At 42.2% G+C, this 16,503-nt stretch overlaps 1 protein-coding gene across 1 annotated transcript in view; it reads right to left on the bottom strand.

The window, feature by feature from the left end:
* rbm20 (RNA binding motif protein 20) overlaps positions 1 to 13,076 on the bottom strand; it is a 39,601-nt gene extending 26,525 nt beyond the window's left edge. Inside the window, exons 1-2 of the mRNA XM_047801145.1 lie at positions 12,868 to 13,076; positions 12,675 to 12,789 (exon numbers count right to left, since the gene is read on the bottom strand). Of these exons, the coding sequence (XP_047657101.1) occupies positions 12,675 to 12,769 (95 nt within the window). The 5' untranslated portion in view covers positions 12,770 to 12,789; positions 12,868 to 13,076. The remainder of the gene's footprint in view (positions 1 to 12,674; positions 12,790 to 12,867) is intronic.
* Between the last annotated feature and the right edge of the window lie 3,427 nt (positions 13,077 to 16,503).

Here is a 16,503-nt window from a genome sequence, read left to right as displayed (position 1 = left end):
CTAAAAATACACAATATCCACAGAATTCAGAAGGGTGCCATTATTTTGTTTATTATTATTATTTTAAAGAGACGACACACGTCCTATTCTAGCCGTTTGAATTCGTCATTTGGGATGAAATCTGTCTGAATGCTCTGTTCACACACACACAGCAGTTTGTTTTCTGAATTTTCTCGATTCCACTAGTGAGTCGACATCACAATGACGTCAAATCAAATCGGAGACGACGTGGAACGAGCCGAACGATACAAAAGCGCAGCCACTAGATGGAGCTGAGATATTCAGCATTCATGCTGTGTGTGTGTGTCCCTCAGCCATCTACAGTACGAGCGCTTCAGCATTGGGAAATAAAAGCCTCAAGTTCTTGAAGCTTAAAACAAAACATGGTTGTAAAGGCTTTACGCCGACAAGCAGTAAGTCATCTATCAAAAAGAACGGCGTGTCGATGAGCGGCTCTGGATTAGATGCTCGGCGGTGATCTGCGGACGGGAGGTGGTAATTTACAGCAAGCTGATCGCCGCCCAAGTCACATCTCAACCCTCTCTCTCTCTCTCTCTCTCTCTCTCTCTCTCTCACACACACACACACACACACACACACACACACACACACACACACACACACACACACACACACTCGGTCTGAATTCACACAAAAATCTAAATTTAGCCAGAAAAAGACAAAATAAAAATAAAAAAAAGATAAAAAAAGGTCTCATGCTGTTACAGGAAATTAATCAATGCCGGTTGCTGCGAGTGTAACGAATAAAAACCTCTCTGAACTTAATTACACAAAATTGAATTCCTCTTTTAGTTAAAACAAAAAGAAGTGGGAAAACTTGACACTGGAGACTCCTTCTGTCAACTCTGTGTGTACGTAGCGCACGTTGCGTAGCGTGTACTCTTTGCATACGTAGCGTTACGTACGGAGCTGTTGCTATAGAAACATGCAGGTAAAGTGGATGTTTTGATCCTGCCTGATTTCTAGGCACGTTTATGGTAGAAAGGTGGTGTAAATACCCAGCATGCGGCGCACACGGCTCGCTCGGAATTGTAGGGTGAAGCTCGGACCCTGACAGTCGGTAAGCAAAGCTTCATGCCGTACGCCCTGCTTGCTGACAGGACGTGTCACTTGCCTGAGCTCTGGAGCACATGGGGCGCTGAAGGTGGCAGGTTTTTGGCTGTGTTGTTGTTGTTTGGCTGGAGGTTTGGCCCAAAGCCGATGAATTAACCTAGGCGGCACGTCACGCCATGGTCTGTGGTCAGAGCTGGCATGTTAATGTAAACTCACACCTTCCAGTCTGTTATTCTCTCTCTCTCTCTCTCTCTCTCTCTCTCTCTCTCTCTCTCGCTCCTGAAATGTACCTGCGTAATTTATTCTGTCAATTTCATCTCCCTGTAATGAATATTACCAGCTTGTCCCTGAGCTACTCATCTTAAACAGATATAATGCAGGCCGTTAAACTTCTTGTTACGTCGTGCTGAGCTTCTGTGCTACTCAGTTTCAAATCCGAGCGCGCCCGTTTTGGATCAGATTATGGGACTGGACTCTGGATATCTCCTGAAATACAGATTCGATTTCATCAGCTGATCTGGAAAAGAAAAAAAAAAACAGCTCAAGAGCCCTTGGCAAGGCTCACTGTCGGTGTGTGTATAAGGACGAGTGAGCGTAATAGACAGAACGTAGACGGAATATCTTTGGCTTCGTGATATTCGTGTAAATATGATTAGAATGAGCGTATCTGTTCAAGCGTAAATGCGGCTCTGAGATTAAAACCGTCAGATAGTTTTGACCCTTCGTATACCTCCGATATCATTCAGAGTAACGCTTGAACAGCACCCAGAGCCCGAGTAGCGTTTTACCATCTGTCAGCACTTATTAGATTTAAACCAATCACCTCGCAGCTCTGCCCAGCAACCTGCGGTCATCGGCCAATCGGGTAACAGAGGCTTGTCCACCTGCTCCTCGGCCACACATGGAAAACTATGCCTGGGCATGTCCCTTTGCCCCCCCTTACCTTCCCTTCCCCCTCAGTGGCCACTGAAAGTGATAGCGCTGTGACTCGTATCCTCAAGCTATAGCTACTGAAATGGTGATAGTAAAAATACATAAATAAATAAAAATAACACATATAAGTAAGGCGTAAAGTTTGCTTGTATAAAAAAAGAAGTAAAAATTTAAAAAAAAAATGGAAATGAATATTTATTGTTATTCGATAAAGCTCTTTGTCCGGCCCTAACACTGTCATGTCGACGTCAGTGACGTACTGATACGATGATATTCGTAATATTCATATTGTGATAAATGATGTCACAATACACCTTTTTAAAGTGTGTGTGTTAGAATGTGTGTGTGTTAGTGTGTGTGTTAGTGTGTGTGTGTGTTAGTGTGTGTGTTATTGTGTGTGTGTGTGTGTGTGTGTGTTAGTGTGTGTGTTAGAGTTTGTGTGTGTGTGTGTTAGAGTGTGTGTGTTAGTGTGTGTATGTGTGTTAGAGTGTGTGTGTGTTAGTGTGTGTGTTAGTGTGTGTGTGTGTTAGTGTTTGTGTGTTAGTGTGTGTGTGTGTTAGTGTTTGTGTGTGTGTGTTAGTGTGTGTGTGTGTTAGTGTGTGTGTGTGTTAGTGTGTGTGTGTTAGTGTGTGTGTGTGTTAGTGTGTGTGTGTGTTAGTGAGTGTGTGTATGTGTGTGTGTGTGTGTGTGTGTGTTAGTGTGTGTGTGTGTGTGTGTGTGTGTGTGTGTGTGTGTGTGTGTTAGTGTGTTCTCAATGTTAAATAATTATAGGTAAGCTAAATGTAGATTAATTCTACATTCCTTTATCTCCAGGGTTTTTAAACAAACGTGACACTGTGGTACATTTTGTACACCGTATTATGAATATTATATTGTTTAGATTCAGATGCGATTTGTTTTTGATTCGTTAGACGTCACATAACCCAGAACCCAAACAAGATTAGTTGTGAAAGTCTCTGAGAAAGATGGATTACACACAACAGGATAAGACAGATAAGCAGAGGGTTGCCAGGCTAGTGCGAAAGAAGAAAAAAAAAATGGATGGAAAAACTAACAAATGTTGGAAGTCCATTCACTTCTGCAGCGGGATAAAAAGTGATCTTTCTCTCATCAGTTTGTGGTCTTATAAAATAAAGAGCATATATTTATTATTTACGACTATAGACAATAGTTAGTGGAAATCCAAACATTTTGAGATGCTTTTCTGCACAACTCTGAGGTAAAAAGTGCTTATTCTGTGCAAACGTTCGTGCAAAAGTGAGTGTGTGAAAAGCTCACAGATCACAAATTGAGGATGGCCAGACTACATCGTTTCAAATGACTTACTCACTCGTTAGATAATGTATGGCGTTTGAGGGTTTCTTCTTTACTTTGGTACTGCAGCTAGTAGTAAAGAGAGTTTCTAACATGTTTATAACACGCTCGTGTCGGACGACATGCGCCTCTATAACCGTGTGTTCAAAAACACACAAATATACCAGCAGTGAATGATATCTAATGTACGTTATATGTCTTCAAACATCAGGCCACGCCTCCTACCTGAGTCTGATCTTTCTCTGTGCGTGTGTGTGTGTGTGTGTGAGTGTGTGTGTACTATGTGTGGCGAGGAAGAAAAGCGACGGAGCTGTGACTGTTTTTAGCTCTGTGACGTCCGTTTGTCCGTATTTATAGCAAACAGTGTGTCGTACAGTGTCAGAAACCGCATGAACAAGTGTGTTAAAGATAGCGAACAACCTGATATTCCAGATAAGTGTGTGATGATTTACGTGTGCCGTTTGCACGACGTTAAACTGAAGGCTGTGAGCGACATTAGCCTCACGTGTTAACTCCCGTGCAAAACCAAACAAAGACTTGAAAACTAGACAAAGACGAGAAAACGAAGACGACGTAGGTTTTATTTTTCTACCCGTATTCGTTCCTCTCTGTGGCAGAGCTGTTGTGCTTCAGGATTAATTTAGCTCTAGTGAAGTGGAGCCTCGTGTTATCTACCGGTGCGAATGCAGGAGAAGAAGCACTGCTCTGTGTCTGCTCACGGAAGCCTGACGACAGCTGTATCTGACTTTCCCTGCACACACACACACTCTTCATATACCTTGCTAACACACACATGCTGTATAGAGATAACGAATAAGAGGTTAAATGAGTAACAAAGGTCCAATTAGTTAATATGTGCTGACATCAATTGAAATATTTATTCGTTTATTAATGGACCAACTGTATGAAAGTTTATCCATTAGGACAACGCAAACACATCTCCTTGCTCTATAAAGAGATAAGCCAGAGAGGATTTTGATGCACATCCGAGCCTTTAAGCTGTGTGTAAAGGAGGGGGAAAAGGAGAGATATAAGCAGAGATCCTTCCTGCGAGCTACAACCACAAACGTTGTCATTACTCCATCGTCTGCACCATTAGCCATGGCACCATGGACCCCTGAGACAACATGCAGCTAAGATAAGAGTGTGAGCATCGTGAGAGACACACACACACACACACACACACACACACACACACACACACACACACACACACACAGAGTTAATGATAATAGTGATAGCAATACTTCCTAAGGGACGGATATCAAATCAAAAACACCTCTCTCAAGTTCTTGTGTTACTCTTTCAGTCGTTCAGTTCAGTCATTGCCTATTTTTACACCATTAATCTACTTATCTCATGATGGCTAGCAATCCATGAAGGCTTCCTCTGAGACAAGGGCATGTTGAGCTAGGAGCTAAGTGCTAATAGCCTGCAATGGCCTGGACCAATGGGAGATGTAGTGTTAACAAGTAACAGACATATCTGAATAGATACTGTAGTTGACTGTAGTAGCTAACTACAGGTTATAAAGGGTCACAATAACCGCTCTCACAAAGCAGTTGGTGGGAATAATTCCAAGGAAAAATATTTGCCGGCCTAAAAGCGGGTGGACTGAATTACAGGTAGTCCGTAGAGCTAAATCTGGAGTCTGTTCAGTATGTCATCTAGAGTTACGTAAGACTTTTTCAGATCCGTGCAGTGATGGCTAAGCAGATCTGACCCACTTCTGTAAGTGTGTGTGTGTGTGTGTGTGTGTGTGTGTGTGTTATGCAAGGTGAACTGTAGGAGGACATGACTCACCCTGTTTCAAAACTACTATATGAGTCACCAACGTCATCCCGTGTCCCAGTCTTCACACCTGGAGCACTGGAAGGAGCCTGGGCAGAATAAATACCACCAAGAAAACAATGGCCATAGTTATGGTTTCTATAAAATGTCTGCTATACCAAGAGAACAGAGAGCTCAAACTTTAACTAAAGCATGTTACACTGGACAGATATTTCTTCAGAACACAACCAATAACCACAATCATTGCACAACCAACAGTAAGCCAAACTACACCAAAGACCACCCTCTACAAGGACAGCAGTCAGACTACCCCATGACATTACAAACTCTTTTAAAATCACTCATGCCATGTCAATATCAGCTCTTTTTTTTTTTTTTTTTTTTTTTGAACATGAACATGACATGAACAAACCGATCACGTTATACTGTTAACCTTCAGGTTACAGCTGATGAGTCTTTCAGTACCATGGTTCTGCACTGTACTGGCTCACAATATGGCACAAAGCAAAAGTCAACACTACCCATAAACCAATCCTCTTTCACACCCCACATCCTTTCACCTTCAGTGAATTAGCTTTTCTGCTAATGAGGAAAAATTGTAAACGTCCCCATTAAACCCATCTGTAACCATAAAGTTGTAAATGGAAACACGCCCACAATCCGTGACTAATAAAAGGAATCTCATCCCAGAGGCACATTACAGTACAAAGCTCTGAAGAAAAACGCCAGCTTCTTAAACCGAACTTAAATACTTCTCGAATTGAAAACACAACATTCGAAACGATTCTCACCATCTTTGTTTGCCATTAACGAAATCAAAGAATCCATTAATCCGATCACTAATACGGTGAGAAGTTTTTGGCGTGCCTGCTGGGTTTTATATTACAGAAAGGTGATATCTCTCACCCAAGTGTGTAAAGCCCTCACGAAGCTAAGCTCGTCCGTCAACACCAGAAACGCGTAATTCGTTACGTAAAAATCTTATTTGAACCGTCAGCCGAGCATTGCGTGGAAGGACGTGTTGTATTTTTGATATTTCAGAAAAAAGGAATTCTGTGAAATTATGTTCCTTAAACAACATGGCCTCCTCGTTTACTGACATCAGTCGAAGTATTAACGAGTGACGAAACGTTATTGTGTCTAAAGCAACAGGTCCTTCACGGTAAATGTGCCATGGAAATGGATTGTAAAATGTGTGTAAACGTTGATACACGCATCACTGTGAAGCTGTCTATAAGGAGATGTTTAATTATCAGACGGTCGTTGAAGGAGCCTTCGGGCTCCGAGTTAGCAGTCAGAGGTAAAGCTGCAACCCAAATACTTTTTGGTTTCGTAGTTGCAAGGGACACACGATGATTGTTTATCTCTGCTAGAACTTAGGTCTGTCAACAAGTCAACAAAATGTTGCCGGCTTTGTGGTCACCCAGCATGTGTGTCATGGGCAAGGCAAGGGGACAGGGGGTCATGTGACCGGGAAAAGCATATCAGGCATTGCTGGCCATTAACGTGAATGCGTGGGCTGAAATCTAAAATTACAAACAGTGATTTTAAAATTATATACTGACCCCTTTTCGTGCCCTCAAGCACACCTGCTGGCCAACGAATGCGGCTCTGGCACTTGGGAAAATTTATGACGCGGACACCTGGCAGAGAGTCGTTGAAGGCTTCAAGAGGGCAGTGACAGGCAAGTTCAATTTCAGCAAAAAAACAAGATGCCTCTTTATGGAAGATAAAACTGGGTCAACGTGGTGATTAGGGTGTCGTCATTGTAGCATAATTACCTTGCAAATCGTCTTCGGTTTGAGACGCGTCAAGAGCCGAGACGCAAGCGACTAGCCTGTAACTTTGTGGCCTGCTAAGATAAACGTCTTTCACCAACACTGACCCTATCAATGCCAGTGACGGGAACAGGTGAGGACAGAATATAAATCATGTTTAAACTGCTTGTATTTGTTGTTGAAGCTAAACAGTGAACAGACTTGAAGTCCATCTTCACGGCCAAAGTTGCGAGGTTCAGGTTTATCCACCATAACCACCATAAGATCCACCATCTTATTGTTCCATAAATTCAATCACACATCCATGTCCAAACCTACGTCCAGTACAGTGTTCTCATTCAATCGCCCGTCAGCGTCTCTCCGTCTCACCCTCATTGCGTTATTTAGTGCCCCGGTGTTACTTTGCACCCTCGTCCCTGATTTTCGGGTTGACTGATGGGCAGATTGACTGGCTGACAGCATGCAGTTTTCTCCACATGTACTTCTTTGGTTTCAGAGGAATGTGCTCGATAACCCCTCCCTCAAAAAACTCAGGATCGGACTTCGATATCACTTGCGAAAGACGGAGAGAGTCGTGCGTATCAGTGTACTAACAAAGTGACATTTACAAGACATGGAGACGAGAGCGTGTGAATGCAGGAGACGCCGGCTGTTAAATATGGGAAAGGTTTGTCCGTTAACAACTAATGAAGAACTTTACAAGACCTCTTCTGTAATCTTCTTCTTTTTTTGGGGGGGGGATAAAAAACAAGTGATGAAAGTCCAACATTTTACCAGCCTCTGTTCTCTACAACTTACATTTACAGCATTTAGCAGACTCTCTTATCCAGAGTGACTTACATTTTTATTTCAGTTTATAAACCTGAGCAATTGAGGGTTAAGGGCCTTGCTCAGGGGCCCTACAGCGGCAACTTGGTGGACCTGGGATTCGAACCAATGACCTTCCGATCAGTAGTCGAACACATTAACCACTGAGCTTCCACATTCCTTATACAGGACAAACATCTACAGTATGTCCCAGCCCTGGACGTGGGTCTTACTCTACAGCAGTAGCAGTAAATTCTTGGGGTTAATACAGACTAAATGTTGCCAGTAAATCTGAAGGCACATTTGCACATTTGGATCATATCCACCACGTGTCTTTTATGTCTTTTATGACTCCCTCTTTCATCTGCAAAGGGGTGACTTGTTTAGCCTCGTAAAATTGTGCTTTACACCTGTGTGGTCAAGAGGAACTCCTTTCCAGTGGCCGAGAAGGGTGGAAAAGGCAATAAATAAACAGAAGGCAGGACGGAGTGACGCCGAGGCACGACACATTTGGGATTACGGAGATTAAAGTAGAGGGTTTATGTCCAGGCATTCCAGACTCTTCAGGGAGATGAGGTGGACCACATGTTCAAACGCCGTCCGGCCAATCCTGAGACAGCAGCTAGGACCTTGACACACAACAGGGAGCTGTGATCTTTACGCTATAATACGGATTCACGCGAACACCCTCCACAGAAAAGTCCATCCTAACTTAAGATCCGGAAATCGTTCCCGATGACGTCCAGGATGTCGTTCGGCTTTTGGTGACGAAAAAAATGATAATCGGATCGTTATCGCCTGCATGTTTAGCCGCAAAGCGAGCCGCACGACTGTGCTGTGAGCTCTCCTTAGAAATCTCAGAGAATCTGAATACAGCACAGATGCCAAGAGAAGAAAAAAAACAAAACAGACCAGACGACAAACACACACACACACACACACACACACACAGAGTTAGAATTCAGTTGTTTATATAAGTAAGATGTAGATCTGTGTGGTGAACAGTTCATCACTTAATGAGGTGAGAAAGGAGGTGAGGTACAGTTTAAAAACGCTGCAGCCCTGTTTATAAAAAAACGTGAATGAGCAGACTAGTGATCACTTTAAAATAGCAACGCTGCATGGATGCTGGGATTAAAAGCAGAATTACGCCAGCCTACTGAGGCCAGGGGTTAGGGTTATGGTTAGGGTTAGGGTTAGGGTTTGTTTCATTTTTCCTTCCAAGTGCACAGTGCGAGACAAACCGGCCGTGACCCCACAAAGATTACACCATACAGGACGCAATAAATGCTCAGCTGGTCTGAGAATTATCCAGAGCATGTGAAGCGTCACTGATGCCGTTTCTTTTTGCCCCCCTAAACAATATCGCGTGCAGATGAAAAGCCGGATGCCTTTGAAGTGACCAGAAACCTCATGAGCTCAGCTGTTCCCTCAGTCCCAGAGCTTCAATATTGAAATAAATCCAAGCGCTACAGTAAGGCAGAATGAAATGATGAGGAATAAGAAAGTTGTGTGTTGCGATGTGTTATAATGTGTGTGTGTTACTGGGCGCCATGTAGAATGCATATGCTAAAAATAACCAGGTGATACCATGACATTGGTTCTAGTCACTTATTGGCTGGAAAGGCACGAGACACAGAGACAATACATCACACATAACGATAATAAAGGTGTTGTCTCACACTCTCTCTCTCTCTCTCTCTCTCTCTCTCTCTCTCACACACACACACACACACACACACTTTAGCAACTTTGTATGGTGTGTAATGGGCTGCAATAGAGGTCTATAATTCCATATATAACATCTGTTTTATTATTATAAAAAAAAAACTAAAAAATAAAACTTGAGCTTTAGAAACAAAGCCAGCATTCCGACCAATCAGATTCAAGAATGGAACGGCGCCCTGCCATGTTCTGCTCAGGGACAGGGACTCGGACTTCTTTAATTTTAGAGTTTACTCAGACCCCTTTTAACCAGCTGCCGGCCGGCCGTGTATATTGGTGACAGCGTAGCTTCGTCTCACTTCTGCTGCACTGTACAGCTTATCACACATAATATAATCTGCTTCACACCATGCACAGGCCTCCAGAAAGGTTGGGCGTTAAGTAATTAAGACTTAGCTCACATTTCTGGTTTCTCTTTACGTTCATCCTACGAGTCATGCGGCTCGAAATGGGACATGGACATCAGCTGATACGCCTTCGCAGTTAATTACAGCATAAAAGATAAAGGAATAACGACGTCCACCTTTTAAACAGTCCAGCACATCCACCTGGGTTCACGTGCATGCTGCGTTTCTCTGGATGGAGAACATTTATGATATAAAGTGAAAACCTAAAAGAAATAAATAAGGACTCATGAAAAAGATGTCAGTTTTATTCAGTGATGCAGTTTACCCATTAGGGGTTAGGGGCGTGATTGTTTTGGTGATTTTATATGTCAACATTGGCTTTCAAACAACGGAGACCCCACCTTTACTTAACAACTCTGAGCACATGGCTTGTGTGGACCAAACTTTACAAATCCCACCTCTGAGAAGCACAGGCAGCGTAATGTAGTTCTGCAACACATGCCATATTTTTTTTAGATATCAATAGGATCAGTTTTCTGCTCGAAAGCTTCAGAATGGAATACGCTTTTGAAAAAAAAGTGTCGGAGACACGTCCCCAGTGTCAGTTACACTCGCGGGTGCAGGCGAATCGAGCGCTCGGTGCCAGAGTTCATTTCTGAATGTTACGACGAAAGGTTAGCGTAAAGTGCAGCGTCTTACAGTCCGCGGTGATTTTATCAGCATTATATATAGCAGAAAAGGCTGAGTGCTGGAAGTGGGACATAACTTTAAAGTGTGTATTGTAAAGCTTGTCGTTGTAATGCTGCATCAGCAGGCTCTCAAACGGCCTCGTCAACCTGGACGTACTCAGTCAAGACGTCCATTTCACGTAAATAACGTGCACTAATCGCACGAATAATCTCCCAAAGAACTGCAAAGTTCTTTTCTTATTGATTCTTTTTAAAACAATAACTGATATTCTAGTCATTTAAAGCGCTCATGTTGGACAAACGCATCAAAACAGCTTTCAGTACTTAAAGAGCAAAAGGAAAAGCTCCAGGAAGCCATTTAGCATTAAGATTAAGCCCAGTTGCTTCTGCATGTCAAGGCAGTAATGAAGACTTTCCGGGCATCGGCACTAAATCAGCAAAAATACAAAGACCCTCACACTTGGGTCAAACTAAGAGTAGTTGTTGGTAGTTGACAGCAGCTGAAGCCTTGCACATCTTCACCATGTCGACGTCAGGAATTTTTATTCCACCAGAACATAAGTGAAGTGAGAAGAAATGCTTCCTTAGAATTTAATCCCGTTTGAGGGAAAATCCTGAGGCGAGTTGATCGGTCGGAGAACCGTTGCACGGACATTAGCGCAGCTTCATATCGAACATCCCCTGATGCTATAAAAGTCTAAGAGTAATAATGAATGTACTTGAGGTGTGGACTACTGAAAACTTTCACTTGTCTTCAAACATTAACATGTTTGCTAACCGTTCTTTCCTCTCCTTTGCGACAGAGCGAGACAGCAAGGCCGCGACCTTCGGCTATTCAAGAAGTCAACGCTTTCATCACTTATTGCTTGCTCCAAGATGTTCAAGCTCTAAAAGAACTCGTCATAGCAGTAATGTCAATCAAACTCAACCGTTTACTCCACAGAATGGTGAAGAGAAACTGAGGAAGACTCCTATTTGGATACCGATCCGATTCCCGACAGATAACGTACTTCATTTTACCTGTAAAAACTCCACGAGATCAAACCACGTTTCTAAACCCGTAAATTGAATTTGTACTCGTGCTCAAACCATATATATATTTATATAGGTCAAAGATCTAGAGTCACGTTCGTTTCCTAGAGTAATGTTCGTTTCCTTATTTATTTCCTGCACGCATCGTCATCACTAATCTCTGTGGATCTGGGTCAGGTTGGACCCCGAGTTCCTCTCAGGAACATGAGTGTGAGGCAGGAATACACCTTCGGACTGGACACCAGGGCATCACAATGGATCCCACTTAGGCGCCAATCCACCTACCAGCACGATTTTGAAGAGGCTGAAGGAAACCAGAGAACCAGGAGCAATGGGAGAAGGTCTGGAACATGAAACCCTGCAGCTGAGGGACACTTACGGATAGACATATGATCTGATTACGGCTTAATTATTACCAAACACATTATTTTAAATTCTTGTTCAAACCAACGTCATTCAGGGAAGTTGATTATTTAATATTTTATCGATGAGATTTTTTTTTTGCCTTTAAATAAAAAATATTCTAAAACATCATAACTTTTTTGCCAAGGTAATGGGGGGTGGGGGGGGGCATTTAATTCAAATGAAGTTTGTCTATGTACAATTAAAGAATAAATAAATAAATAGATAGATAGATAGATAGATAGATAGATAGATAGATAGATAGATAGATAGATAGATAGATAGATAGATAGATAGATAGATAGATAGATAGAATGAATGAAATAGAATGAAATAAACAAACAAATAAAAAAAAAAATCGACCTAGAGTGGGATAAGTCCCGAGTAAATTCTTCGCTCATTGCTTTCACTTTCCTACTAAAACTCTCGGCACAATGTGATGTAACGGAATTAATTCAGTTTTCTTATTCAGTATAGTTGCACTATTCTAAAGCTAAAGAGAACCCAGAGACCCAGAATGAACCAAACCTTAATGAAGCTCTATATTGTTTTAAGAATGAAAGGAATTTCTTAAATATCCCAGAAGAGCAGACACTAACGGAGGAAGCGTGAAATCGGACAGATTTACAGATGACTATTTTTTTTGACGTGGCAGTAAAAAGAAAAAAAAGCTTGGAATAAAAGACACATGCTTTCCACTTTCACATGTACGGATGAAGCTTCGATTAGTCAGTCAGTGTCACCGTGTTTAATATTAAAAGGTTGAAAGAAAGTCCCCTTACCTCTGGAGATGGTCGTACGAAGGTGCCGTGTCCACTTTTCCCTGCTGTTTACTTTGGCCATTCTCAAAAATGTTCTTGTCCCAAGACTGGTTCATGCTAGGAAGCCACTCTTTACCTGTAGAACAAGAAGTCGGATATGAAACAAAAAGCTTCCCTGTATGGTGACCGAGCAAGAGTGGGATTTCTGTCCCACCGAAGTCTGCTTCAGCCTCCTGCTCGCCGTGGCAGGGTTTTTTACGCTTTAACTTTAAAGACTCCAGCAGGTTGAAGAAATCAGCCAAAGCACAGGCTACACTCGTAAACTTGGAACGGCGACTACAAGGGTATGACAGGAAGCAGGAGTTGAAAGTCTCTTGGCCACTTGGGAGTCCTGGATAGGACTGAGGGGGGGATTGATCCCCCTCCTCCAACCCTCCTCATGACCCCTCCTCTCTTTCTCTCTCTCTCTCTCTCTCTGTCGTGAGAGATACCACACGTGTCCCACAGCTGGACGACTCTGTTCACATTTCGTTCGAATTTGCTGCTGGACATTTTCCACTTTCCACACAAGTAAAGAAGAGCAGCTATTCTAGTAACTAAACTAATTTAATAGCTTTGCTTCGTACGCACGTGACCAGATCCGTGGTCTCCGGGTCACAGGGCCAACATTACAAAGGCAGCTTGCTTATAATAATAAATATAAAAATAATACCGGTAAACCCACTGCTGGCAGCGTAACAGCAGCACTAAAGCTCTTCCCGAGGTTCCACTTTACACTGTGTGTTAATACAGCTTTCTGTCACACAATAATGGTTTATAATAATATCATAATGTCATATTTCGGTACAATTTGATTCGATGCGGTCCGAGTGACGGGTCTTAAGTCCTGGACTGTCCTTTTCTTCAATGGAATAAGATCTAGCCGTTTCCTAAAACTATACCTGCATGCTATTGTGAACGGCACAAGATGGCTCAAGCACTCAGTCGGGGCCGGGCCGAGACTCGAACCCACAACCTTAGGGTTAGGAGTCAGACTCTCTAACCGTTAGGACACGACTTCCCGTGGAAGGATTTTATTCCAAATTCAGCATCAGTCACTACATCAACACATCGTCTGCTTAAATGACTAATGGTGAAAGCGAAAGAACACCCCATCATTTTATTTCCTGACAACTGAGAGCATGAGAGCAGGTCTCTGAATAATGATTTTTGGCACAGGGGAGAGGGGAGACTCCATTTATTCACCAGTTCTACTATTAGAGTGGCTTAGTGGTTAGCACGTTCGCCTCACACCTCCATGGTTGGGGGTTTGATTCCCGCCTCCGCCTTGTGTGTGTGGAGTTTGCATGTTCTCCCCGTGCCTCAGGGGTTTCCTCCGGGTACTCCGGTTTTTTCCCTAGGTACAAAGACATGCATGGTAGGTTTATTGGCATCTCTAGAAAATTGTCCGTAGTATGTGTGCCTGCGATGGGTTGGCACTCCGTCCAGGGTGTATCCTGCCTTGATGCCCGATGACGCCTGAGATAGGCACAGGCTCCCCATGACCCGAGAAGTCCGGATAAGCGGTAGAAAATGAATGAATGAATGACCCTGACCAGGCAGTTACTAATGATGAATAAATGAAAGCTCTGAGTTCATAATAACGACCGCGGCCTCTCGGTTTGTCCGGTAAGCTTCAGAACCGATACGTTTGTTCAAATACTCATCCAGTTCACATCTGTATTTGTATCTGGCTTTCGGTTAAATCCGGATTATCTACAGTATAACTATTTTAGTTATAAATAACACCTTTATCGATCTGTACCTTCATTTCTTTCCGTACCGTTCAGAAATCAAACTTAACACACCCTTATCGGCGTCTCGCTTTCTCGTTGAAATCAGGATGGTTCCCAGATGTTCCAGATCATTTTTCCGGGAATCTGGTCAGAGTACAGCTGGGAATGTCATTCAGGAAGAAGGAGGTGGGGGAAAAAAAAGAAAAAAGTCTACTACAGGGTATTAACACACACCTGCCAGGCTGTCCAGTAGTTGAGTGATTACTATAAAAACAAAAAAAGGGAATTTAACACACACACACACACACACACACACACACACACACACACACACACACACACACACACACACACACACGGACATAATTATCCTACATATTTACTTACTTAGTTAGTTATTTGGCGCGGCTTTGGAGTTTGTTGCTTGATGGTGGGTGGAGATGTTCGATTTACATGACCCCCGTAAAACAGACTTAGTGCTCCGGCTCTCAACGATGGCTTGTAAATGCCGCTGTTTTTGTGTCACGGATTGTTGTAACAATGGGTTTAGGGTTACAGATGGAAAAAATACCCAATGACACAATGTACCACCCAATGTCATGTATATTTAGTGGGTCCTATACATTTAGTCATAGCAGAAACACAGGAATTAACACACAAGTAAAAAGCTGACTTTAGAAAGCTATTCTTCTAAAAGAAAATACAAACATGGATTTTTAAGTGTAAACGCAAGTCAGAGTCTAAGTCTAAGAATTGGATCGACGGAAGACTGATAAAGCACGAGATGAGCTACAATTCCCAGAGAATTATCACGAGGCCTGAAGCGCCAATCTAAGTTTACTTACTAGGTTAGATTACTAGGGAAAAAACTACTTAGATTACTAGTTAGGACTAGTTAGATTATTAGGGGAAAAAACATCTGAATTAAAAGAAATAAATAAAAAAATAAAATTTGATTGATTGATTATATATGCAATGGGAATTTCATAGATAATGTTTTTATTTCTTTCTTTTTTTGCATCCATCGTTACCCTTGTAACATCGTTAACCTTGGTGACAACACCAATTTACAACACCAATTCCAAAGGATGTACACCTCAAACACACCTTGATGTACAAGCACAGATCAGTTTAACACATATTTTACACCAAGATGAATGCATTATCATAACAACAGCTTCTGTTCCCACCCAGTCCTTCGGACATATCTGACAACTAACTGCTAACAGACACCTCAACAACCTTCTCATCCAGGGAACAAGATGTACCTAGACTAGTAGGGAGGCTGGATGGACCTGTAGGTCCCCAAATGCCTACACGTGGGTGATGGGGTTTCACCATGTAACAGCACCTCCTATTGGTTTGTAAAAACATTGCAATGGGGCAAAACTAATCTCTAAAATCCCTCATAGTAAGACAACACAATTAGTAACTGCTTTACCCGAACAACATTATTAATAACCTACAAATGTGCTATAAATACTAATTTTGCCTGAAATAGGAGTGATAGGAGTCGAATTATTTGGCTCTCCTATAAGAACCGACTCTTTCGGTCCACTTGAGTTAGCCGAAAGAGAAGTTATAGAAAAAAGAACCGTATAAATCACGGCACCATTAACGTAGCAAGCTAAACACGTCCTAGTAAACCTGCAATACAACAAAGTAAAGCTCATGATGAGCACGAAAAAACAATTACGTTTATAAAATGACATAAAAACCGCGCCGAAGCCGATTAGCTAAAGCTGCTAATCAGATTTATTCAAACTCGCACGTGAGCTTAATGGTCATTCTGATCACTGTGGAAGCGCAAATAAGCAAACTTTTTTGTATTAATATTATTAGCATATATTATTTTATATTAGTAATAAACATGTGGTTTATTTGCTGAAACCGTAACTAAAGATACATTTTCCGTGCAATTATTGTTGTTATTGACCTGGGTTGCCAGATGACGTCGTTTTAAAAACGTTCGTGTGTTGTCACGACAAAATCGAATATCCGAGTGTAACGTATATCATCTTTAAGTAACCACATGAAATTATTCTCTGTGTAAGTTACCGTTACATATAAATCTG

This window comes from Tachysurus fulvidraco, chromosome 1 (assembly GCF_022655615.1).
Source record: "Tachysurus fulvidraco isolate hzauxx_2018 chromosome 1, HZAU_PFXX_2.0, whole genome shotgun sequence".
Lineage (NCBI taxonomy): Eukaryota > Metazoa > Chordata > Actinopteri > Siluriformes > Bagridae > Tachysurus > Tachysurus fulvidraco.
The sequence above is the reverse complement of the archived record's forward strand: the minus strand, read 5'-3'. Positions and strand labels throughout refer to the sequence as shown.